A 26,138-nucleotide genomic window follows, 5' to 3' on the forward strand; every position below is an offset into this window, starting at 1 on the left:
GTGTTTGTTCTCATGCGTCGGTGGTCATGCGTTAGAATGGAAAGTATGCATTAATTTCTTATGCAATGACCATGGGTTCCTATCATAAGTTTTCTTGTGCTCTCGCCAAGTATAATGAGATCGCAAGTTTCTCGAGTGATCCGAGGTCGAACTCAGGGACTATAGCTAAATGTTATGCGGTAATGTGTTTGTGGCAAAGAATAAAAGAATTTGAGGTTGAAAGGCTACGCACTACTCCTACTCCTAACTAACAGATTAAGCGGTGGAAGTATGACTGAGAGGTAGAGACACGAAAACTGTTAACGCGTAGTAAAATGCATAGAAAAATAGATGAAAAGGCGAGGATGTCTTCACTGCAACACTAAGCTTGACCACAAGGGTAACCCCAGCCAACGCAAGCTATGCGATATGCTATACACACTTGACATAGACGCATGCGATGTATATGCGATAGTGTCAAGAAGCCTTTTCTAAGCCTCTACATTCTCGCTTATGTGCTCTCACACATAAGCAAGATGGCCGCATACCACCATATCCTACTTAAAGGGTGCATACACTATATAGTAGCAAACGGAGCTTATTCCTAAGTTCTCCATTCTTGCTTATGCATTCCAATCCACTCTCTCGAGTCTTAGATTTGGTTTTTAGATTACTCTCCCAAGTATGCCTAAATGATGGATGATGCACTCATAAGACATGGTAATCATATAAACATGGTTGACATAAGATTATTCCTATCTCTAGTGAACACTTGCTTACATTGTTTAATGCGACCAACTACTTACCCTCTGGGGCAGTTGGTTGTTGCTGATTTTACTCATAGACAAACATTGCGTCCACTTATAGACAAGCATTGCTACAGCTTCACACTAAGCAAATAAGGTTTTATCATAACACTCGCGCAATGCACACCTCCCGGTGGTTTGCTACATGCTTCATATCCTTACGCCACATGATTAAGTATGCGATACTCTAGTAGTCTTACTTAATGATGCAATGAAAGTAAAGGATGCTAAGTAAATGAAGATGGATATGGAATCAAAGGAAAATATAGAAATGCATCACAAAATGTATTAATCTCTTAAGCCAAAATGTAATACAATACAAGGATAAAAGAGATATAGAGGGGAGGATGGAAGCAATGTCCTGCTTCCATCAGATGTGTGTCAAGGCTGCCGGTGGTGCCATGGATGGGCAGTGGAGTAGACTCTCTCGAGCTCCAACTCCGGCGGAGGCTCCGATCGTCACTCGGAATGGTTGAGGGGACGAAGAACTCTCAAGACTATCTTCTCACGCTTTGGTCTGGATCACAAGGATCCACCCTAAGGCAGGGAACCTCAGGCGGAAAACCTTGGATGATTTGAAGTTCTGCTCATCAGCTTCTATTTATAGAGCTTGATCGCTGACAGCATTAATAGTCCTTCTCTGAAATTCTGCAGCTAACGACGTGATGGACATGATGGACCTGCTTTGAATCTCTGCTGCTAACGGCGTGGTAGGTGAAATGTCAACATCACCTTTTCATACTCCCGAGGTATGCGTTCATGCTTGGTTTCCTAAATATCAACGCATTCTACCACCCTTGCGGTCATCCCTCTATTATGGTTATTATTCTGCAGCCACAATCTCTGTGCGATGACCGCATTTATTTGACAGCCGCAACTTCTATGCGATGGATGCATGTGGTTAATGGCTGCAACATCCATGCATCGAATGTATGCGTTCGCCTTTGCGATGGAGAGATTCCCCCCATGTGATCGTCTTTGCGATAGCCTAGCTTCCGCATATGCGACCGCTTCCTACGTTAGCTACAAAGATAGACAATTGAATGCATAATAATGCATAAAAGTGGGTTAGCCGAGATTCTTAGTGTCGATCGACGCAAGCTCATTTTCTCATGAATTCTTAATATAATCGCCGCATCTTTTACCTAACAGCCCTCATAGTTCTAAATAAATAGCTTATAATGACGTGTATTTCTACCCCTCATCAAGTCCCCACCTTGATTGGTAATGGTCGAATGATTAATTTTCCTTGAGAGCAAACATCCATGATAATTCATTAGATTAAAGAATCTTTTGACTCTTCAATGGATGTCCATTTAAATTCTCAATAATTCTTCTCATTATTATAGACCCTAGATGACTTAATCTATCATGCCAAATTGTAAATGTGTCTGGATTGATGAACTTCAGGTTCATTGTTGCATATATTTCAATTACTTATATATGAGTATAATATAATTCAGAAGATAAAGCAGACAACTCTTCTAATATACATTTTTCATATGAGACAGTAGATATGATATATGGATACTCCATATTATTGTTTCTATCAGTCTCAATATGATAACCATTGCGACGTATATCTTTAAAACTAAGTAGATTTCTCTTTAATTGACTAGAGAACAATGCATTGTCAATTGTAAATTTTGTTCCTCTAGGTAAAATAATATTTGTTTTGAAGGAAATCTAAATAAAGATCCTTTGAGTAACGGAAGTGGATCGTTCCAAATCTCATTCAGAATGAACACAATAATTACAGTCTAAATGAAAACAAACAGATTATGCATAATTATAAATTACAGCATGCTACAAGAAGATACAAGGGATAGAGTATGTGAACCTTTGAAGAACTCTTCTTCAAGTATCCCTCATTCGTTCAGCAAATGGTTCACAGCACGAACTCGAACGCGACGAACATAATAAGATCCCAATGAACGTCTAAATGAACCTCGAACCCAATCAAATCCAACTCGATCCACGAATGAATTTAGAACACCACCACAATGGTTACCTTGGTATTCTCGGTGTGAGTATCTAGGAGTTGTGGGCTCTATATGATTTTGGATTGAGGAAAGAAGGAGATATATAATTGAGTAAGTGGGAGATGAAGACTGTCTATCGTATAGATGAAATACTCGATCGTTTAGAAGATGGAAGCCTATTGTATAGACTTTACTACTCAATCGTGTAGCAAGGATTAAGTGAGTAACTATCGTATAGTAAACTCATAGCTCGATCGTGTACGCCCTCGATGCTATTGCTTAGTAAGAAATTTTTACTTGATAGCCTTTTTTTGTAAGATTATTCCGAATGAATCATCAACTTAATTTTGAAAAACCATTTTCCTTTTTATGTCACGATTACTGTAAAACTTCCAATAACCTCCCACTCAATTCGGTTATTAGAGAAAAATAATAATTAATTATCATATAATTAATATGTTATAAATAAATATAATAACCAACTTATCATATTATATTTATAACCTATAGTTTTAATATTTCATCATATGAAACATATAAACCATAGTTTTTTTTTTCTATTTTATTGTATTTAATATAAATCTTATTTATTTTAATTCCTCCAATTAATGTATCTAATACATCAAATCAATTATATCACATACAATTGTATTTCCTCTTGTTAATTTGAACACTTCAAATTAACCTAAAATCTGATTCTCAACTTGAACTCATTGAGCTACCAAGGGGATCTCATGCACCTGTAGCCTAAAGCTCCAACGATACATGAATAACTGATTAAACTCTTTAATCACAAGATCCACCATCCGCTAACTGTTGGTCAGTCCACTAAAGACCGATAGATGCACTCTTTGCACTATGGATATATTTATGTGTCCATATGACCAATCAACAGTGCAATGACCATTCACAAACCGCTTGTAAGTACAACTAGGCCAATTCACCATTTTTCCATGTGTAGTTACATCTAACTTCTTAAGTACCACTGATTCCTCTAAGAAACAATAAGTCATAGTCCTACTATGACTAAGTCCTCTCGGGCCAAGAGATGGTGTAGTCACTATTTTCAAGACCAGGAATCAGCCCTTAAGGGAGCAATTTATCTATTTACCCTTGCTTCGGGGAAGGAGTGAATTCCATCTTGTGTAGCTGAGTTCCCAACTCCCCAATAAGATGAATCCCCAAAATAGTAGGCTTGTTGAGTTGACAATCTGGCTACTCTCACCCATACAAATCAAAGGACCTCCCTCATGAGCAGGAGTTCCCAACTCACTCAGGATTAAGGTCATGTCACCTATGGTCATTTTAGTGAAATGTAAGTCTCAGTTATCAACGGCGTTATATAAAGAGATTAATCATCTCGTGGTCTGGTCTTATACAAACTCTTTATATAGGATACCCCCCCTCGCATATCTTCACATGAATGGTTAGGATCAGACCATTTGTAGTACTTTACAACTATCCTAACATCTACAAAGCGGGACGTTTCCGTAGTGTCAACAGGATAAGGTATCCCTCCTTTATCCATCTACTACAGATCATTTAGGTTATTACTTAAGGCATGATCCACTTGTATGTTTCCACATACATGCTTAGTTTATTAGATTTGAGTAAATGCTTATAAAATAATATTTCTTTTATTGATAACAAGATGTGTACAAAATCTTTACAAACTATGACACCACCGGGAGAATTAGGACACCAATCCCAACATGTTTTTCGAAAGCCTTCAATCAGGTTTACAGAACCTGATATTGTATTGACTTTTGCTTTCAGCATTATCTGTTTTGGAAAAATATTCTCTACTTGTAAGTATTGTATGTATAGTTGCACTGTCTGCCAGACATGGATCTTCTTTACACATTTTTGAGTCACTCCACATATAAAAATGATTCATATTTCTTCATTAAAAGAAAATAATTACAATAATAAAAACAACATTGAAATATACAATGGTAAACATCTACTAAGTGGGAAAAAAAATGGAGATGAATAAAAAAAAAAAACATATGTCTAGATATTTTCAAAGTCAAAGGAAACACTTGATGTTCCATTGATTCTGCTGATTTTCTCTTAGGAGATTCAAAGAAGTCCACCACATCCAAATTTGTATTATAAGATGAATCAAATATGTCATTATCTTGGTATGCAAAATTTGATTCCACATTCTTCTCTTTTTTCCTTCAGGGATGCTTGATAGAGATCAACTAAGTGTTTTGACATACGACAGGTAGGTGACTAATGCCCAGTCATTCCGCATCGGAAGCATTTATTTTCAACACTTTTTGAACTCTTATCTTGTGGAACTTTTCCTTTGTTATCATCATTTTATGTGGTTCTTTTGAAATTTGAATGATTAGAACGACTACCACAAAATAATAATTATTTCTTCCTTGTCTACGGTCACGACCTCAACCAGGATTATTAACATTCACAACATTCACTTCAGGCAATGATATTATTCCAGTTGGTCGAGATTCATGACTTTTCATCAATAACTCGTTATTTTGTTTGGTCTTGAAAAGACATGAAATTAGTTCAGAATACTATTTAAAACATTTCTTTTGATATTACTACTACAGGAGCATATCCAAAATGTAAAAAAAAGTTTCCTCTAACATATTGATTTAAAATTTTGGAGCCTCAAGTGCATCCATATATGATGAACTTTAGGGAAGAAAAATTATTTTCTGATGATCACATTTTTATGGCATCTAGGTCTATTTTGGCATCAAGCACTAATGACAAATAATTATTACCATTAAATTAAATACTACAAATTCTAATTTTATAATATTTTCATAGTAACACTATTACAAAATATTATATTTTTATTAGGAACTTAATATATATCAAACACATAAAACAACATTTAATTGATTAATTATAATGAAGAAAGAAAAACCGACATGCCTTTAGGACCTGCCTTTATCGAGGAAAATGATAAGAGCTCGTGATAATAACGTATTGTGAATTTAAGGAGCACAACCGGAATACAGATACCAATAAAATATAATATTAAAATAAATATAATAAAATAATAAAAAATATATATTAAAATAAATTAAACATAATATGTAAATAAATAAAATAAAATAAAATAAGAAATTCCTCTAAATTCTTCACTTTCTCCAATTTTCATGGAACTTGCTAAATTGTCTTTCAAAATCCACAAAATGCTATTATTTATAGACAATTTGGAAAGTCGGGAGTGGATTACATGGACATTTAAGAATAAGAATTTACAAGACACATTGCTTTTTGACACTAAGAATGAGTATCTATTTTATACACAATTTGTGATATTTATAATAATAATATCTTAATGACTATTGCTCTAATAAAATACCATATTACAGGAGAAAAAAAACTTATGACATTTTTTCCCTAGATAAAGTTTATTATTCTTTATTCTTTAACTAAAATTTTGAAATATGTTATTATAAAATGGAAAAGATATAAATAAATAAATTTAAATTTAATTTAAAAACTTATACTAGATTAATATTTTGCATTTTATTAGTTAGAAATATGAAAGATACATTTTAATAATTATTATATGTTTAATTCAATAGTAGACAATTGACATAAACAACTTTAATAGACTTCTCATTTTGATATACTAACTATTTAATTCTTTGGATAATAGTTTCTTCTTTCAATTAACTGGTTTTGACACTATTAAGCTACAGGTCCAATTCTGGAAATAAATGTCATCTAAATATAAATTTATATTAAAAATATCATTTATCACTATGATAAAAAAAATGATATATTCTTGTGAAAGAAAAATAAAGGATAGAGACTAAACAATATTTTATAAGCTTAACTTAAAGATATATTAAAATAAATCTAAATTAAAAAAAAAGTTAAGTATGAAAAAGTTTAAAATTTCACTTATCACAAATTTATAAATATTTTGATTATTTTGTGTAAATATAACAACTATAATATTTAAGACATACTTATTTTATAAGAAAATATATATGATAGAGAAAATTGAAGTATAATGTGCAATGCACATGATAGAAAACTACTATCATAAGAAATCACGCAAATACATGCAAATTATTAGTAAGAAATATTTCTCAGTGAAGATCAAGGTTGTTGATGATGGGACGAGCTCTACACATGGCCTCCAATCGCACCATTTTGGTCATTATGGCACCAGCTCGTTCCTTCATATCGATGTCTTCTTCTCCAACCTTCTCCCAGTCGAAGCATTGAATCAGAGTTGCCAAAGTTAGAGCCATCACCCTATGCGCCATGGCAGACCCAGGACAGGCTCGCCTCCCTACGCCAAAAGGCAACAACTTGTGTACCTCCATGGCTTCTGACTTTTCGTATCGCTCTGGTTTGAAACTTATGGGATCCTCCCATTCGTTTGAATCCCTGTGTATGGCCCAGGCATTGACTAGTACTATCGTGTCGCGTGGCACATTGTATCCACATATTGTACAGTCATTGGCTGCATAATGGGGAACTAACATGGGTGCCGCAGGATTCAATCGAAGAGTCTCAGAGATGATTCTTTGAAGATAAGGTAGTTTCGAAATGTCTGATTCTTTCACGAGTTGTTCTTGTCCAATTTGACTGTCTATTTCGTCTTTTGCCTTCTTTAACACTTGGGGATTGTTTAGTAGATGAGACAAGGCCCATTCCATTGTCACAGCTGATGTGTCAGACCCGGCAGTCAATAATACCTTCAAATTGTTTGTTAATAATGAAATTTATAACTCTTAAATTAATTAAAATGTATCCATGTATGATCAATTAGGAGATCTTATATATATAATTCTTAAGGGTTATTTATTTTAGGTTTAAACATTAGTTTAGTCAATGATCTTTTACTAGTTTATTTTAAAAATATTTCTCATTTTGGGGTTCATTTTATTTTGATCCTTACACTTTTAAAATATAAATCTCTAATTTAAAAAAATGGTCATCTATATGTTATTTTTCTAATTTAAAGTTGCTTTACCTACTATGTCTCCAACTATTTAATTTTAAAACAAGTTCGTAATAATATATTAGTGCACATACTTGAAGTCATGTTAGTGACTTACTAAAATCAAAATAATGGTAAATTCTAGAGATTAATATAGACATTTTAGTGATTTAGGGACTAAAATAGAACGAATTTGAAAGTTCATTATTAAAATAGACATTTTAAAAGTTAAGTACAAAAATGGAATAAACTTCAAAGTTATATGCTTTAAACCTTAATATTATGGGTTATGGATATTAGAAATTACTCATTCGTAAAGTTTTTCTTTCTTTCAGTTTCACCCTAATTTTGTCAAAATTTTCATAGAACTATTTACAAAAATTCTACTTGGTTTACAGTCTAGATTTTGTTTTATGTTTTCAGATTGACTGGTTTCAACAAATATATATTTGGTAGACAACCTGGATTCTATTTCTGAAAACTGTTTTTGGATTCTATGATCTAAACAATGCAAATTTTGAAATCAACATTTCTATATTTTCTTCGTAACCAATATTTGAATTTTAAAATTTAAAATGTAAAATTAATTCATAACAATTTATTGTCAACTAATATTTAGTGGATAAATTAGAATCAAATTTACCAAACACATCTATTTAACTACAATTACAATTTCTGAATTTTATGTTTCCATATTCTCTATCAAACAGGCGTTTAGAATTCACTTTGTATTTTGAATTTTATTTAACTAAAAGAACAAAAATCTTTAAGTTGTTGAAGGCATAATCAAAAGAAAAAGGCAAAAAAGTCGAGAAATTTATTACCATTATAAATCCTTTGATTATTTGATCGTTATAGTTATCGGGTTCCGATTCTTGCAGAGAAGAAAGTGATCAATCATCCGGTGTTCCTTCCTTCTTCCTTCTTTCTGCGATGATCATCAATTAGCCCCTGCAAGAAACATCCACTTTTCTCCCCAATTGAACAATTGCTCTCAAAACCGTTCGGGATCCAATTCAATATGGGTAAGAAATCCTGGATTTGATACTCTCCTATCGCACAAGCTCTTTAATCAACTCCCTGAACCTCTTCGCCTCTTCTCGTTCGTTACGTCCTTGCCACAAACTCTTCCCGGCCGCCATTCTCATCGAGATGTTGAACGTCAGCTCTGACATTGCCGATTGAATTTCAACTTTCGAAAATCGATCGATCGAATTGTGCAATAGTTTTCGTACTAATCGCTTCACTTCATCCTTCCGGATATCGACGAATTTGTTGATTCGAGATGAAGAGAAGATTTCAATGGCACCAATTCGGCGGAGGTTCCGCCAGTGGTCGCCGTACGGAGCGCAATCATGGTAGTATAGTTATAGCCGATGTATTTTCCAATGAGAAACAAGGACGGTTGGCGAGAACGACATCGTTTTTAGTGAAGCCATCCTACCGCCGCCGACGAGGAATATAAGACGGCGAGCTTAGATCCGAGGCGGAGAGTCATAACAGGGCCAATATTGGCCGAAAGACTTTGGAAACTTCGATGGAGTGGCTTTTTCAAGAGATGGAGATGACCGATGATCGGAGAGAAGGCGGACTTGGAGGTAAGTTATTGCGATAATTGAAGAGATCGACGAATGAGGATGAAAGTAAGAAGAAGAAAGAAAAGAGGGAGGGAAGAGTAGAGGAAGGAAGTGTCTAAATCCATGGCGTTTTAGTTAAAGTTTTGTGGGTGTCATTGTTTGGCGAGAAATTTCTGTTGGTATATGTAATGGAGAAGGAGAGACATTTGAGTATCCTCCAAGTTTTAAAATTTTGAAAATTCTAAATTTGAAAGATGAATACTAGTTAGTTACCAGTTACGTGGATGATTTTATAACAGAGTTCTTTCCTGAGTCTGTTTCTTGCATAAAATGAACAACTTGTGTCCTTCCACAACTTCCAACTTTTCCTATGGTTGTGGTTTGAAACTTGTGGCCCAAATATTGACTAGTAAACGTGGCACGTTTTAAACACATATTGATTTCTTTATATATTTTAAGGATGAATAATATACCGATAATCAGTGGCGGTTTCAGAAATTTTGTTGACGGGGACTTTAAATAAGTTAGTAAAAGTAAATATATTGAGTGGAACTTAAACATAGATCTAGAAGAGACTAAAAGGTAGATTTATGCTGGGTTAGTGATTTTGATACTATGTCAGTTATATATATATAATATAAAGACCGCGGATGATGATGTTAAAACTCAAAGAATCAGAACACTAGCCTTCCTCTTAGAAAATGATAAGGGAACCAGTTTTTGGTTTGTGAGAAAAATGGATGGGTCAAACTAGAAGTGTGCCTGAGAAAGAAATGCATATTACTTTTCAAAATTGGACCCTAGTTTTAAAGAGAGGAAGACTTTTTTCCTTCTTATTTTAGAAAAGAAAAGAAAAAATATCTTTTAACTTTCTACTTTTGGAGGTATTGAAGATTCATGGTCAATGTTTCTTGCAGTTTCGGTAGCCACATCTTGTAGGAACAATTTCAAGCCACAAATTTGAGAAAATGGTTCGTGTTTCTTGCTTTATATCTCCATTTGTGAAGTCTGATAGTTTATGGATTTTGACCGTTGATATTTTAATTTAAGAAATGTTCATTGAGTATATGATTAGGAAAAAGATTTCTAATATGTAGAATGTTTTTATTTTTACGTTGAAATTACTACTTGTGGTCCATTTTTACTTTGATATGCTAGTGTTGGTTGAGAACTTTGTGTACCAGTTAAAATAGAGATGCTTGACCATTGCAATGTCGTATTAGTCGTCAACAAGTTATGTAGGCACTTCTAGGTCATTTTGAGTTACTTTTCGGTCTTGAATGTAGTTGAGGCACTTTTAGGACACGTTTGTAGTTTTAGAGAGTGTGTTACATGCACTGAATAAATGTAGAAATCTTTTAAGTAGTTTTTCAATTTGAGCTTTAAGTGTTTTGATGTCTCCTTTTCTCAATAAATCTGATACTTCGGTAAGAGAGTGATATCCCATGAAACATTTGAAAAAGGAAGGCTGCTATGCATATAGTTGGTCGTCAGCTGGTAAAAATAATATAATATTTCTAAGTGCATACTTTTTAACTAAATTTTTAGACTTGACTTCTTTTTGATGCAATACTAACTAGGATTTTGTGCCCATAAATATTGAGGAAATTACATTTAAACTTGTTTGTATTAGAGTTGATATTCTTCAATTTATATGTTATATGTAGGTCATGGAGTCTTAAATGAATCATTCACAAAACGAATGATTGTTTATTTATCGAAAGTGTAGTGCAGTCTTTTCTTTACATAATTAGGTCGTTCATGTTTCTAATTTGTGGATGGATAGCCTCAGTTTATGAATGACTAGACTTGATCATTATGAGAATCTATCACCTTATGAGAGTAGTGCAGACTTTTTTTCACATAATTAGAATCGATCATTATGTCTGTTGTGTTCTTATATTACTTTTTGTCAACTTGTCATTATAGAATTGGACCAGATTCTAGTGTGTAAATACCATATCTGTTGGAAGAAAAAGTACGAAACAAGTGATTGAGGAAAAAGCTTCATCTTAAGCCAACGAAGATCTTCATGAAAACACTAGACGGCAAGACACTTACTTTAAATATTTTCATGTTGCCGAAACCAAACTTCAGGCAAAGGAAGGTTATATTCCAAGAAAAATCTGCCTAATTTATGTTGGAAAGTAGCTTGAAAATGGAAGAAGTACATCAGACTATGACATAAAAGATGTCTCTGTAATGCATATGACATTTAGTTTGTGTGGCTGCTAACGGTTCTCTTGAATAGTCAAGTATTTCATTTCCATTTCCTTATTTCTATCTTTCTTGTTCTTGTGATCTTGAGACCTTTGTTTTGCTTGTAATATTCTCTGATACTGTTGGGATATTTGTTAATATAGAATAGACAAAACAAGGCAAAATGCGTTGATCTTAACTATTCAAGTTGGTGCATTCGTACAGGTAGTTAAATTCTTAGTCGTTTTATTTATTTTAATGTGTTGGACAGGTCGAATCCTTACCCCCATAGGTATTCCATAGGAAATTGCAAAGCATGAGGTTAGGCAGAGGATGTGAATCAAATCATGGAAGTTGCTTCAGTCGCTCCAAGGCTCATTTTTCTCATCTTTGACACGGTATTTTCTTTCCTTTTTCTTTTTTGGGGTTAAACAACTACTTTATTAACTTTGTGGTTTGTCCTTGAACTTTCAATTGTAATAGAATCTTGATAATATAAATTGAAATTTACGTATAAGAGAGTTTTAACGTTTCACTGCTTAGTTCTAGTTTTTGATTTCTAATGTAGTTTGTTTAATCTTCATGTTAAGTTTGCTGCATAATCAGAAACTAATTAGTTCTTGTTTTCTAATGTAATTTGTTTTGGTGTTTAATTTTTGTATGGATGTACTCTAATCGCTTGGATGAGAAATTTCTATGGTTACAATATACTACATTTGGGACTTGCACTTATTATTCATCTTCATATATTTTTCTGCTTTGTGTGATGGTTTTGGTATCCCAATGTAGAGTTTTTTTTTTGGAATACACTACAACAGTCCTTTTTCTCTGGCCCCATCATCCTCAACTAGTAAAGAATTTTAACAGTTGTTTTATTCTTAACAACTTTTAATGCTTCCTTATAGTCACAGTCCTACCTTTTCGAGGGCTGGACATCTTTTCTCCCTCCAAGATGGAATTTGATAGCAACCTTATTTCTTCATAACTCATTCGCCTATTGGAATGTACTCTTTTTTCTTGTTTGAGTTACTTATTGGAACGTGCTTCCTTAAAGCATAATATGTAGATTTTAGATTGACGTTTTCTTCTTTTAATGAATAAACATTCATGTATTTTGAAATTCTAGGTTGTCCATAGAATTCTACTCTCACTTCAGTTTTTAAGTTCATTTTATTATGTTTGATTTCATGATTTTCATCATATTCTTTTTTTTACCAAGGGATTGATTATTTGAAGTATGATAACTGTTACAATCTGAGAATTAAACCAATAGAGCAGTTTGTACCTCGTTATAGTTTATTTGATCGTAAATTGGAAGCTTCTTACTGATTTGAAGTTATATGACTTCCAGATTCCCGCTTATGCGTGATGCACTAAATGCAACTGGCCGAAGTATTTTCTATTCAATTTGTGAATGGTACGCTTGTTCTTGTAGACATTTTTACTGATTTTTTAATTCTCTTTTAGATCTTTTTGTTCCCATCGTCTTTGAAATTGTGAGGTATGATTTTGCTGTTGCCAGGGGTGTTGATGGTCCAACATTATGGACCGGCAAGGTTGGAAACAGTTGGCATACAACAAATGACATTAATGATACATGGGCAAGGTCAAGTTCTTGGCCTTTCCATCAATCTTCCTTAAGTCATTTTATGTTGACACCATATTTTAGTACATTGCTCGAACTTCTTAGCAGAAAAATTGTTCAACTGGTTAGAAAATATTGGAAGATTTTTCAGCTTTATTATTTTGCATGCATCGATTTGCGTTTCAAGTTTTTTTTTATGGGATTTAGAATTAAGACAGTTTTCCTTTGTATTGATATTAAATTCTTACAAAACTATTTGTTAGTTATGCCAAATCTTTGCTTTGAAAGCTCTACCGCTACCATATCTTTCATCTCTTTCATTTTCAGGTGCTGCTAATGCTAATTTTTGTCTATTATGATCATGATTGGTATTTTTTTCTTGTGTGTTTTCCGTTTTCGTTCAAGCATGTCTACTCTTGCAAATATCAACAATAAGTGGGCAGCCTATGCAGGACGTGGTGGCTGGAATGGTAGGAAGATGATTTTGTCTAAAGGTGTTGATTTCTTTGTTCGTTTATGAGGCTTGTTATTTACTTTAACCTTTTATGGGCAGATCTGGATATGTTGGAAGTTGGTAATGGAGGCATGACAGTGAAGAAGTTTAGAATATTTGTCTTTGTTGAAATTTTTTGTTTTGGGAGAAAGTGAAGTTTGGTTCAAAATATCATTGAACTACTATATTGTGTTCTTTAGGGGCCGGGGATGAAAAGTTTAGAACATTTGACTTTGTTAAGATTTTCTGTTTATAGAGCTTTGAAAGTTTGGATAAAAATGATCGTTGGACTATACTATGTTCCTTTGGGGGCGAAAAAGTTTAGAATATGCTACATTGTTGAGATTTTGCTAAGGTATAATATTGGTCAATCACATCGGTTGAACTTCTTGTGGTCGCTCAAAAGTTATACAAAGATAAAGTAGCACAAACAACACCTTTTCCTCTTTCATATTACAACTTTTAAGTCATACTAGACTAGGTAAATGACTTTGTTTCTTTACTTTTTGTAAGAATATAAACTCTTTGGTTTTTTTTTTTTTTTTTTTTTTTCATAATAATGTGAAAGTATATAGTAATTTGATTATTTGTACGAAACAAAAGCCTTTTTGAATTTTATTTTTTTTATAGGTGGTTGTAAGAGCTGCCTTCTCTTAAGTCTCTCAAATCGGTCCTTCACCACTAGAGAAAAAGTAAAATAGGCTATTACAAGAAAAAAAAAATTAAAGAGTTGAATTTTACTTATTTTTTATTATTAATATGTGTAGGTTTCACACACATTTCTCCCAAATGTTAAGTGTTACAAGAAAAAGTATATGCAGGTTGGAAGATGTCTTCCTTTTGTAGGTTTTAGCCAAGTCAAATCCCTTTTCAATTTTTGATACGTAGTGATCAAAATTTGTATTAAAAGTTCTGTTTAATTTATCTAATTCAGAGGAAGCTATATAGTAGTGGATTTATTGGAATTTATTTTGTTGTAGATTTGATAAGAAATAGAAAGGAATTGTGACTCTTACAAAAAACATTATGTTGTTGCTTTTGGATTGGCCATTGCAGTTGAGCAAAGTAGAAGCATTGTAAGCTCATGCCCTTTTCCCCTTTCTTTCTCTCTGTTTACCATTGTCTTCATTGTTGCATGTTTTAGTGAAAATTTCTGCCTTTACTTAAAGATCTTGGTGCTTTGTAGGCTTTTTCTTTTGGTTTTGTTTAGTTCATTAGAGAGAGAATGGAGATTCAAACGTGAAGAAGAGCAACCACGGGGTAAAAAGGAGTAAAACCTCTTCAATTACTAATTGATCAATTTGCTAAGGTTAGTTTTATATTATTTTTTGTTCTTAATGTTGGAAATTTAAACTAAGAGGCTTTAAATCTAAGTTGGGGGAATGTATATAGAAACTGCTACTGTTCTTAATGTTGAAAATTTAAGTTGCATTCGGTCAAGGAGGCATGTTAGACTTCAATGGAGATACACATATCACTCAACATATTTGTGTAAGTTTAATTTTGTATTCATTTTTGTTCTTAATGTTGGAAATTCTTAATTTTGCATTTAGATTTGTAAATTGTTAGCTTGACCAAATATCTAATACTAAAGGCTTTGATTTTTCTTTAGGTGTTGATCTATGTTTTCAAGAATACATCTTTAAAGTAAAATGTCTGCATCAATCTTCTTGTTTATGTCAAAAACTATGTAAACCCTTGATATTATAGGTTTCTTGAATCGAAGGGAAAGGCTGTGATTTCTCTATTTTTAAACTTTGGTATATGATTTCTTTAGTGTTGTATGCAGTATTTTTCCCCCTCATATTTGTGTTTTACAATTTTAGTTTTACATCATGTTCAACACTCTTTTCTAGAAAAATATTGTCACATTTGATGAATGAGTTTTTTGAGTTTAATGGTAAATATATGTTCTTTTTGCAGCAAGTAGGAATAAGAGACTTCTCANAATACACTAATGGATGCATTATTTTAAAAAGATGGAGACTAAAGGATATTTGTCTTGAGGAAACTAGAAAGTTGAAGTTGCATTGTTTTTTTCTTTATCTTAATGTAATTTGTAAACAGTCAACCCCATAAAAAATATGGTTACTTTTATGGAACGTTGTATTGATTGAAATATTCCACTACGAACGATATTTATACTATTGAAATTTTAATTTAATGTAATGTACTTGCATGCAATAATAAAGATTAATATGATTACCGTTGATTTTTTAACTTCATTTGCAATAATTTGTTACTGGTATAAGGTGCTATATAAACTATACACAATTTGATCAAATCGACTATCAAAGCGAGATTTAAAATGCAATATGGTTTTCATAGAAATTTTTTTACGATTCTAAAAACTGCAATCAAAAGTCAATTATAGTATTTTCATTAGTCATGGAAACTTTCCAGAACATTAGAATTATGTAGTAGAAAATGAATATTTTATAGCTGTTTTTATAGCATTGAAAAAATGTTATGGAAAGTCAAGGACTTTCAATAACATCGGCTACAACATGCATAAAATGCTATAAAAGTCTTTTATAGCATTTTTTTACCGTTATAAAAAACGGTATAGAAATTTTATAGCGTTAAAACAACAAGGACTTTCAATAACATGGACTACGATAGCATTTTGAAAACGTTATGGAAAGTCTACGATAGCATTTTTTAAATCTAACGATAACAGTTTTTTAAAACTATCGAATGTGATATTTGTTGTAGTGCCAAGAGGTCTGTGTTTAAATCTCACACATCCAATTTTTAATTAAAAAAAAAAATTCAAATTTTGGTCGAAGATGCCAACTTTGTAAAACCTTGGTGGTGTAAGTTGGTAGGTACTAAAAGGAAAATGCTCACATCTCATTCAAGTTTTAATTTTATTTTGGAAAAAATATCTTTTTAGTCTTTGAATTTTGATGAATAAGTGCATTTAGTCCCTCATGTTTTAAATTAGTCAATTTAGTTCAGATTAGTTTGGAAGGTCCTTTAATAAAAAAAAAAAATCATTAAATTTGAAAAAAAAAAAAATTGACTAGATGCTTAAGTGATTAGATGACTTGGAAAAAAAAAACATATCTTTTAATTTTTCTCTCATCTCTCATCTCTCTCTCTTTCTTTTCTCTCTTAATCTCTTTCCTCCCTCTCTCCATTAAGCTATTTCTTTAGAAAAACTAAAAAAACTAAAATGTTATATATATAATTAAATTTACCTTTACCCACTGACTTAATCTTTGAAGCCAATTGGTGATTTAAGATGATATTACAGCACGTAATCTAGGGAGGTCCTATGTTCTATTAATATTTTCACTTGTTTGGCTTTTCTTCATATTTCAAGTTCACAAGTGAGATGGAGTGGAAACTTGTTTGGCTCTTCTTCATATTTTAAGCCCACAAGTGATTAGGAGGAGTGTTAGATGATATATAATTAAATTTATCTTTACACACGAGCTTAAGCTTTTGGGTCAATTGGTGATTAAAAATAAATCCTTCCTCAACATGGTAGAAACACTGAAAAGAAATGAGAATCTCTCTCCTCCCTCAACAAAAAATTCCAGAAAACCTGAAAAAATTCCTCAACAAAATCTTTCTTCCTTAAACAAAATTTCACCATGCATGGTTAAAAATTAAAATCCACTACAAGAATTTTGGACTTTAATGTCGGTGGAAGAAAGTAAAATCAGATGCATATTATTGAGTTTTTTTTTTTTTAAAATGGAATCGACATTAAAGATAGGCTACAATATCGGTTTAACACCGACATTAAAGATACCCATTTATTTATTTCCATTAGTAAAAAAAAATATCTCTCTTCCATTTCACTATCTTTGTTCTCTCTTCTTTCTCACTTCTCTCTTCCAAATCCTTTTCTCCTTGACCGTACCAATCATCACCATTGAGCTCGTCGTCCATCATGTCGTTTAGCATTGCCATTCAGCTCGCTCGCATATAGTCCGTTGTCATTCAGCTTGCCTCAGCTCACTCGCGTGTTGGTTCCAGTCGTGCAAATCTTCAATGACGATCATAGGGAGATCTGGTCGATCATACAACTCGGTGGTGGGCTTCAAGCTCATTCACTTGTTGGTTTCAATAGGGAGATCCGTCAACGTGCTCATGTGTTGGTTCTGATGAAAAGAAACTAAAGGAGCCTCTGATGAAAAGAATGCTCGACGTGTAGTATCAAGAGACAAAACTAATAGCAAACAATCTCATCAAACTAGATCGCTTGTTGGAAGTGTCGCACTTAGTGCATCTGAAGAAGAGAATATTGAGAAGACGCCTAAAGAAAGTTTGAAGGTAATTGTATTTGTTGTGACCTTTAAATTTTAATCATAGTGCGCTTAACCGTGCATCGTATTTGTTCTTTTAAGTTTGTGAAGGGAACACCATGCCACTTGGCTATAGGATCTCTAGATAATATTATTGCAGTAGCCACAGTGTTTGATGATGACGTGGAATGTTCTACTGTTGAAGTACTGATACACATTGTCATGAGAGAAGATTTGCCAATACCAATTCCTGTGAAGAGAAAAATAGAGACCTTAAATCAAGTGATAGACAACTTCATAACATGGCCTTGTGAACATGTAATTATGGCTGATGAGAAAAAAGTATGCCTCTTTATCACTCTATGAGTTTGGTTATTTATTATTTTTTGTACTTTGAATTTGTAATTTTGGTTATTGTAGGAGCATTCAATAATTAACAGTGTTGGGTACTCCTCCAAAATATACGTACACCAATGGCACCTTCAAACTCTTGAATGAACATGTCATACACAACATGAACAATGTAGACATGATTCGTATCAATTTGAACAAGCACATATTTGGAAAGGATATATTTTTTTTATTTAGATCATGATGATCTAATCCATTATTGCAGTATGGTTGAAATTGGTTATATGTGTATACTGACATATATTGTGTAAATATTACTCATCTTGATTCACAATCTTCATTTATATTTTTTTTCCATGTTTAAATAATAAATTTTGCTTTGTTTAGGATCTTTGGGATGAATGTGACTGTGATATTACCAAGATTTTTTTTTTTTTTTTTTTTTTTAATAATTGACCAAGTAAAAATATCGCCATATGTATTCGATCTAGAGATTTAGCCAACCAACTAGAATTGGCTAATTTGAACCAATTAGTTCTTATTCCATATAACATAGAGTAAGTAAATTACAATTTCTTTAGTTATTTTTATTTTCATTATATGCATACTAATATTTCAAAATTGTTGCTTATTATAGTTATCATTGAATAATGATTGTAATCAATCTTCAAAATTATTGTGTTTATGTTTTGGACTCTATTCGAAATTAGGTTCAAGAGGAATTTCATGGAGTTATATATATGTAAGTGTAATTGAACTTTCTTAGCTCTTAATTCAAATATTTATGTTTGACTAACGTTTTCAAACTATTTAGTGGATTGAAAACATGGCAAGCCAAGTATGATCACCAACACCATCGATATTCTTCAAAATGGAAACCTATAAAGGTAAATTTACATTCATATTTTAACAAATTATGTTTATTCAAACATAAGAATAATTTTTTTAAGTTTCTTCACATGCATTGCCCCTGTCAATTAGATTCTGTAGGGTGCGAGTACTATATGCAAAAGTATATACACAAAATAGTGCATAATCCTAATACTCCCATTATTAGCCTCATACGTAAATTATTTATTTTTTATATGCTAACTATAATTTATTAAATGATGTAAAATTATGTTGATTTTATCTTTTTCTTTTCTTTTTGTAGTTCAATACAAAAAAATGCATATACCCAAGAAGAGATCGACATAATTCGAACACAATGGGCAAGTTTTATTGGCCGATTTGTTAGGATGCACTTATTGTTTTTTTTCTTTTTGTCTTGATAGAATGTAAATGCTAGCTTAGAATGAATCTGGACAAGTTTTGAGTAAAATATGCAAGTTTAGAATGAATATGAAGTACTAATAGTTATTTGTGGATAGACGAATTATTATCTAACGATGATCTTTTTATTGGAAGATCTGTGTACAATTTTTTTTTTTTTTTTTTTTTTTTTTTTTTGGTTTATGGGCATGGTGTAAGTATTCATGGAAGTACTAATTGATGTTTGTGAAGGGAGAAATGATTACTAATATTTGGTATTTTTTATTATAGTTTTAAATAGGCAGGTGGTTCCATATGAGTGTTAGATATGGTCATTTTAACTATTGTTCTATGGAAGTGTGTCATTGATATACAAATATTAATTTGTGTGTTTATTCATATTTGATAAGTATTTATAGAATGGATTGGAAGTACTAATTGTTGTTTGTGGATAAATTATTATAGAAATGTGCTTTATTACAGTTCTATGGAAGTGTGTTATTGTATTTTAGGTAACTTTGTATTTAGTTCTGTGGTAGAGTGTACTGTTGTATCTATTGTTATATTTTAGGTTTGGTTTTGTACATTTATAGGTGGAAAAGAAATATAGTTGGCTTGCCACGTAGAACAGTAAACATACATAATATAACAGGCACGCATTACAATAAATAAATTTTTTAATAAAATATGATGCCAAACATTTCCTGACCCAAAATGAGATATTTTATGTCATTTCTAACTCCTTGATCGACACTAAAAATGGATTGGACGATTTTAAAAATGAGGCAATAAAAAAAATCAGACAATCATTGAAAAAAATTTGGTAAAAAATCGACATAGAAGATGGTGTACAATATCGTTTTCAACTAACATTGAAGATGGTGTACAATGTCAGTTTCATACTGACATTAAAATTGGTGTATTGAAGATAATTGGCATTAAAATTTTGGTAAACTATAATGTCGATTTAAAACCGACATTAAAGACCTTTTATAACACCATCTTCAATGTGTTGGGATTAGTGTCTTAAATTTTTCTTGTGTTCTCGTAGTTTGTAAACACTATATAAACAAATTGTTATTAATAAAATAGTTGTTATTTTATGAGCATACATTCAATTCAATAAACTAAGACCCTAGGTTATTTTATGTAATTTAAGCAAGTACGTAGAGATATACAACTCGTTCCTTCGTATCGATGCCTTCTTCTCGAACCTTCTCCAAGTCGAAGCATTGAATCAGAGTTGCCAAAGTTAGAGCCATCACTCTATGCGCCATGGCAGACCTAGAACAGGCTCGCCTCCCCACTCCAAAAGGCAACAACTTGTGTACCTCCATGGCTTCTGACTTTTGGTATCGCTCTGGTTCGAAACTTATGGGATCCTCCCATTCGTTTGAATCCCTATGTATGGCCCATGCATTGACTAGTACTATTGTGTCGCATGGCACATTGTATCCACATATTGTGCAGTCATTGGCTGCATAGTGGGGAACTAACATGGGTGCTGCAGGATTCAATCGAAGAGTCTCAGAGATGATTCTTTGAAGATAAGGTAGTTTCGAAATGTCTGATTCTTTCACGAGTTGTTCTTGTCCAATTTGACTGTCTATTTCGTCTTTTGCCTTCTTTAACACTTGGGGATTGTTTAGTAGATGAGACAAGGCCCATTCCATTGTCACAGCTGATGTGTCAGACCCGGCAGTCAATAATACCTTCAAATTGTTTGTTAATAATGAAATTTATAACTCTTAAATTAATTAAAATGTATCCATGTATGATCAATTAGGAGATCTTATATATATAATTCTTAAGGGTTATTTATTTTAGGTTTAAACATTAGTTTAGTCAATGATCTTTTACTAGTTTATTTTAAAAATATTTCTCATTTTGGGGTTCATTTTATTTTGATCCTTACACTTTTAAAATATAAATCTCTAATTTAAAAAAATGGTCATCTATATGTTATTTTTCTAATTTAAAGTTGCTTTACCTACTATGTCTCCAACTATTTAATTTTAAAACAAGTTCGTAATAATATATTAGTGCACATACTTGAAGTCATGTTAGTGACTTACTAAAATCAAAATAATGGTAAATTCTAGAGATTAATATAGACATTTTAGTGATTTAGGGACTAAAATAGAACGAATTTGAAAGTTCATTATTAAAATAGACATTTTAAAAGTTAAGTACAAAAATGGAATAAACTTCAAAGTTATATGCTTTAAACCTTAATATTATGGGTTATGGATATTAGAAATTACTCATTCGTAAAGTTTTTCTTTCTTTCAGTTTCACCCTAATTTTGTCAAAATTTTCATAGAACTATTTACAAAAATTCTACTTGGTTTACAGTCTAGATTTTGTTTTATGTTTTCAGATTGACTGGTTTCAACAAATATATATTTGGTAGACAACCTGGATTCTATTTCTGAAAACTGTTTTTGGATTCTATGATCTAAACAATGCAAATTTTGAAATCAACATTTCTATATTTTCTTCGTAACCAATATTTGAATTTTAAAATTTAAAATGTAAAATTAATTCATAACAATTTATTGTCAACTAATATTTAGTGGATAAATTAGAATCAAATTTACCAAACACATCTATTTAACTACAATTACAATTTCTGAATTTTATGTTTCCATATTCTCTATCAAACAGGCGTTTAGAATTCACTTTGTATTTTGAATTTTATTTAACTAAAAGAACAAAAATCTTTAAGTTGTTGAAGGCATAATCAAAAGAAAAAGGCAAAAAAGTCGAGAAATTTATTACCATTATAAATCCTTTGATTATTTGATCGTTATAGTTATCGGGTTCCGATTCTTGCAGAGAAAACAAGTGATCAATCATCGTGTTCCTTCCTTCTTCCTTCTTCCTGCGATGATCATCAATTAGCCCCTGCAAGAACGCATCCACTTTCTTCCCCAATTGAACCAATTGCCTCTCAAAACCGTTCGGGATCCAATTCAATATGGGTAAGAAATCCCCTGGATTTGATACTCCTCCTATCGCCACAAGCTCTTTAATCAACTCCCTGAACCTCTTCGCCTCTTCCTCGTTCGTTACGTCCTTGCCACAATACCTCTTCCCGGCCGCCATTCTCATCGAGATGTTGAACGTCAGCTCTGACATTGCCGATTGAATTTCAACTTTCGAAAATCGATCGATCGAATTGTGCAATAGTTTTCGTACTAATCCCTTCACTTCATCCTTCCGGATATCGACGAATTTGTTGATTCGAGATGAAGAGAAGATTTCAATGGCACCAATTCGGTGGAGGTTCCGCCAGTGGTCGCCGTACGGAGCGACAATCATGGTAGTATAGTTATAGCCGATGTATTTTCCAATGAGGAAACAAGGACGGTTGGCGAGAACGACATCGTTTTTAGTGAAGCATTCCTCCACCACCGCCGACGAGGATATAACGACGGCGAGCTTAGATCCGAGGCGGAGAGTCATAACAGGGCCATATTTGGCCGAAAGGCTTTGGAAACTTCGATGGAGTGGCTTTTTCAAGAGATGGAGATGACCGATGATCGGAAGAGAAGGCGGACTTGGAGGTAAGTTATTGCGAACTTGAAGAGATCGACGAATGAGGATGAAAGTAAGAAGAAGAAAGAAAAGAGGGAGGGAAGAGTAGAGGAAGGAAGTGTCTAAATCCATGAATTATTTAACACTTTTTCGAGGATGGACTTAATCTCTCTGTTGGATACTGCTGTCTGACCGTTGGTCTGTGGATCGTAGGCAGTGACAATCCTATGATTAACATTAAACTTGATCAATAATTTAGAAGCAATGTGATTGATAAACAATGCAATTTGCAAACAATTGTTGCATCATTCTTCGTACAAGCAATAGCTTCAACCCATTTAAACACATAATCTACAACCAAAAGGATGTATTGGTGGCCGCCTAAGGAGGGAAATTATCCCACAAAATCAATGCTCCACACATTAAATAACTCAATCTCTAGTATTGATGTGAGTGGCATCTCATTTTCTAAGATAAATTTTTGATCCTTTGATAGTGATCATAGTTGACTGCATAGGCATGAGCATCCTTGAATAGTGTTAATAACCACATTGCAATACTTTAACTATTGTCTGTTGTCCCTCAAAGTATCCACCATAAGGTGCTTCGCAGCATTTTACTAAAATTTCTTGCATCTCAAACTCGGGAATGCATCTTCTCAGAATGTGATCAGGACCCAACTTGTAAAAGAAGGGTTCATCCCATCTATAGAATTTGCAATCATGGTTTAGCTTTCTACGCTAGTGGTGGTTGAAGTCATTTGGCCACGTCTTGAAAACTAGGTAGTTTAAAATATCAGCGTATCGCGACTCCTTTTCTTTTATCTTTAATAGCTTTTCATCAATAAAATTGTCTCGAATATCTTGGGTAGTATGTTGAAAAGGCTCATTCTCAAGTCTTGAAAGAAGATCGAAAACTTGATTTTCAGTGCCCCCGCGATCCACAATCTCCAAATTAAATTCTTCAAGCAATAGGATCCATCGAATTAACTAAATACTTGATTGCTGAATGATCAGTATGGATAGTTACTTTTGATCTTACAAGATACATGCAGATATTTTCTGTGTCAAAAACTACTACAAACAACTCTTTTTCTGTAGTCGTATAGTTCTCTTAAGCTTCATTCAGGGTTTTGCTTGCATAGTAGATTGGATGAATCATTTTGTCTTTATTTTGACTCAACATGGCGCCTGTTGCCATATCACTTGCATCACACAAGAGTTCAAATGGATGTGACCAATCTGGTGTTATGAAAATAGGCGCAGAAGTCAATGCTTGCTTGAAAGTTCGGAATGCATGTTTGCATGAACTTGTACAATTGTAAGGTTGGTTAGGTCAGAGAAAGTTGCTCAAAGGCTTGGTAATTTGGGGGAATCATTTGATAAAGCGATGGTAAAAACGTGCGTGCTCGAAAAATCTTCATACTATTTTAACATCAGAAGGCACTGGCAGTTTAGCTACCACATCAACCTTGGCAAGGTCTACCTCTAAACCTTTTTGAGAGACCTTGTGCCCAAGAAAAATTCTTTCTGTCCCAATGAAGTGACATTTTTCTCAGTTCAACACCAGTTTGGTCTCCTCACATCTCTTGAGCACAGCCTCCATGTTAATCAAGCATTTATCATAAAAGTGTCAAAAAATGGAGAAGTCATCCATAAAAATCTCCACAGATTGTTTTAGGAAGTTGGAGAAAACCATCACCATACACCTCTGAAATGTGCCTGGTGCGTTTCATAGGCCGAAAGGCATGTGATGAAATGCAAAAGTTCCATAAAGGCAGATGAAGGTAGTCTTCTCCTAATCTTCCAGAGTGATCATTATCTGGTTATAACTGAGTAATCGTCTAAAAAGAAAAAGAATTCATTACTTGCCAACCTATCCAACTTTGATCGATTAAAGGTAAGGGAAAGTTAGTGGCAATGTTGAGCTTTCCATAGTCCATACATATTCACCACTCAGTCATTGTTTGGGTAGGTATCTGCTCATTGTTTTTATTAGTGACTATAGTCATACCTCCTTTCTTAGGCATACATTGAATAGGTATAACCCATTGGATGTTGGAGATGGGATAAATGACTCATTCATCAAGCCATTTGATGATCTTTCTTCACAATGTCTTTCATCACAGGGTTTAATCTTCGTTGACATTGACTAATCCCTATGTGTCCTTCTTCTAATCAAATCTTATGCATACAATACGATGGGTTTATACCTCTGATATATGCCAAGGTCCATCCAATGCCTTGTTGTGTTGTTTGAGCACTTGCATTAACGATTCTTCATCAAATGCATTCAATTAGGAAGAAATTATGACTGGTAGTGTGTTGTCCTTTCCTAAGTATGCATACTTCATATGTGTTGATAATATCTTCAATTCTAGTGTTGGTGGTTCCTCAAGCGATGGTTTTGCTCTCTTCTCTCTATCGCTCAGATTTAAAGATTCAATCTTCCTTTGTGTTTCAGTTATAACATTGGTAACTTCTTTCGGTTTGCGATCAAAATCTTTCTTACATGCTCAGATTCAGCTTCACCTTCTTCGAGTTCCCATTCCAATGCATCAATATGTTGACAAGTCTCTTCTTCTTTAGGATATTTCAACGCGTCCAATACGTTGAATTTGATCTTCTGATTATTCATTCGCAATGTCAGCTCTCCTTTGTAGACATCTATGAGGAATTTTCCTGTGCATAAAAATGGTCTTCCTAAGATAATAGACATTTTCTTATCCTTCTCATAATCCTGGATTATGAAATCAACTGGAAATATGAATTTCTCCACTTGTACTAGAATATCCTCTATCTTCCCTTCAAGAAAAGCAATGGATCTGTCTATCAATTTGAGCGATACTGCCCAGTCCCTAATTTCTTAAAGATCAAAAGTGGCATTAAGTTGATACTGGCTCTTCAGTCACATAGGGTGCGACACAAATCAATCCCTCCAATAGAACAAGGGATTATAAAGCTTCCAAGATCCTTCATCTTTTTAAGAATGTTTCCTTTAAGAAAAGCACTAGTTTCATGCTTCAGAGCCACTGTTTCAAATTCATTCAACCTTCTCTTTTTAGATAAAATGTCTTTTAAAAACTTGGCATAGGAAGGCATTTGTTATATTGCTTCAACTAAGGGGATATTCACATGAAGTTTCTTCAAGGCATTAAGGAAGCGACGA

The 26,138-nt window shown here is 33.1% G+C and overlaps 1 protein-coding gene, 1 long non-coding RNA gene and 1 pseudogene across 9 annotated transcripts; 1 reads left to right on the forward strand and 2 right to left on the reverse strand.

The window, feature by feature from the left end:
* Positions 1-6,664: 6,664 nt before the first annotated feature.
* On the reverse strand, positions 6,665-9,587 carry LOC120073303 (annotated as a pseudogene).
* LOC120073304 lies at positions 9,182-15,514 on the forward strand. Of its 8 annotated transcripts, none has more exons than XR_005480727.1 (8): positions 9,182-9,313; positions 10,210-10,263; positions 11,222-11,399; positions 11,763-11,889; positions 12,843-12,908; positions 13,014-13,570; positions 14,337-15,060; positions 15,182-15,514. It is a non-coding gene; the product is annotated as an uncharacterized LOC120073304 (long non-coding RNA). The 8 variants fall into 8 exon arrangements; XR_005480729.1 differs by having other exon boundaries at positions 14,337-14,390; positions 14,550-15,215; XR_005480724.1 differs by having other exon boundaries at positions 14,337-15,215.
* Positions 15,515-20,584: 5,070 nt separating this feature from the next.
* Positions 20,585-23,102, reverse strand: LOC120073472 (cytochrome P450 81E8-like). The gene is made up of 2 exons (XM_039026318.1): positions 22,212-23,102; positions 20,585-21,142 (listed from the first exon to the last, which is right to left on the reverse strand). Exons 1-2 carry the CDS (start codon positions 23,100-23,102, stop codon positions 20,585-20,587), a joined length of 1,449 nt encoding a protein of 482 aa, XP_038882246.1.
* Between the last annotated feature and the right edge of the window lie 3,036 nt (positions 23,103-26,138).

This window comes from Benincasa hispida, chromosome 3 (assembly GCF_009727055.1).
Source record: "Benincasa hispida cultivar B227 chromosome 3, ASM972705v1, whole genome shotgun sequence".
In the NCBI taxonomy this organism is placed as follows: domain Eukaryota; kingdom Viridiplantae; phylum Streptophyta; class Magnoliopsida; order Cucurbitales; family Cucurbitaceae; genus Benincasa; species Benincasa hispida.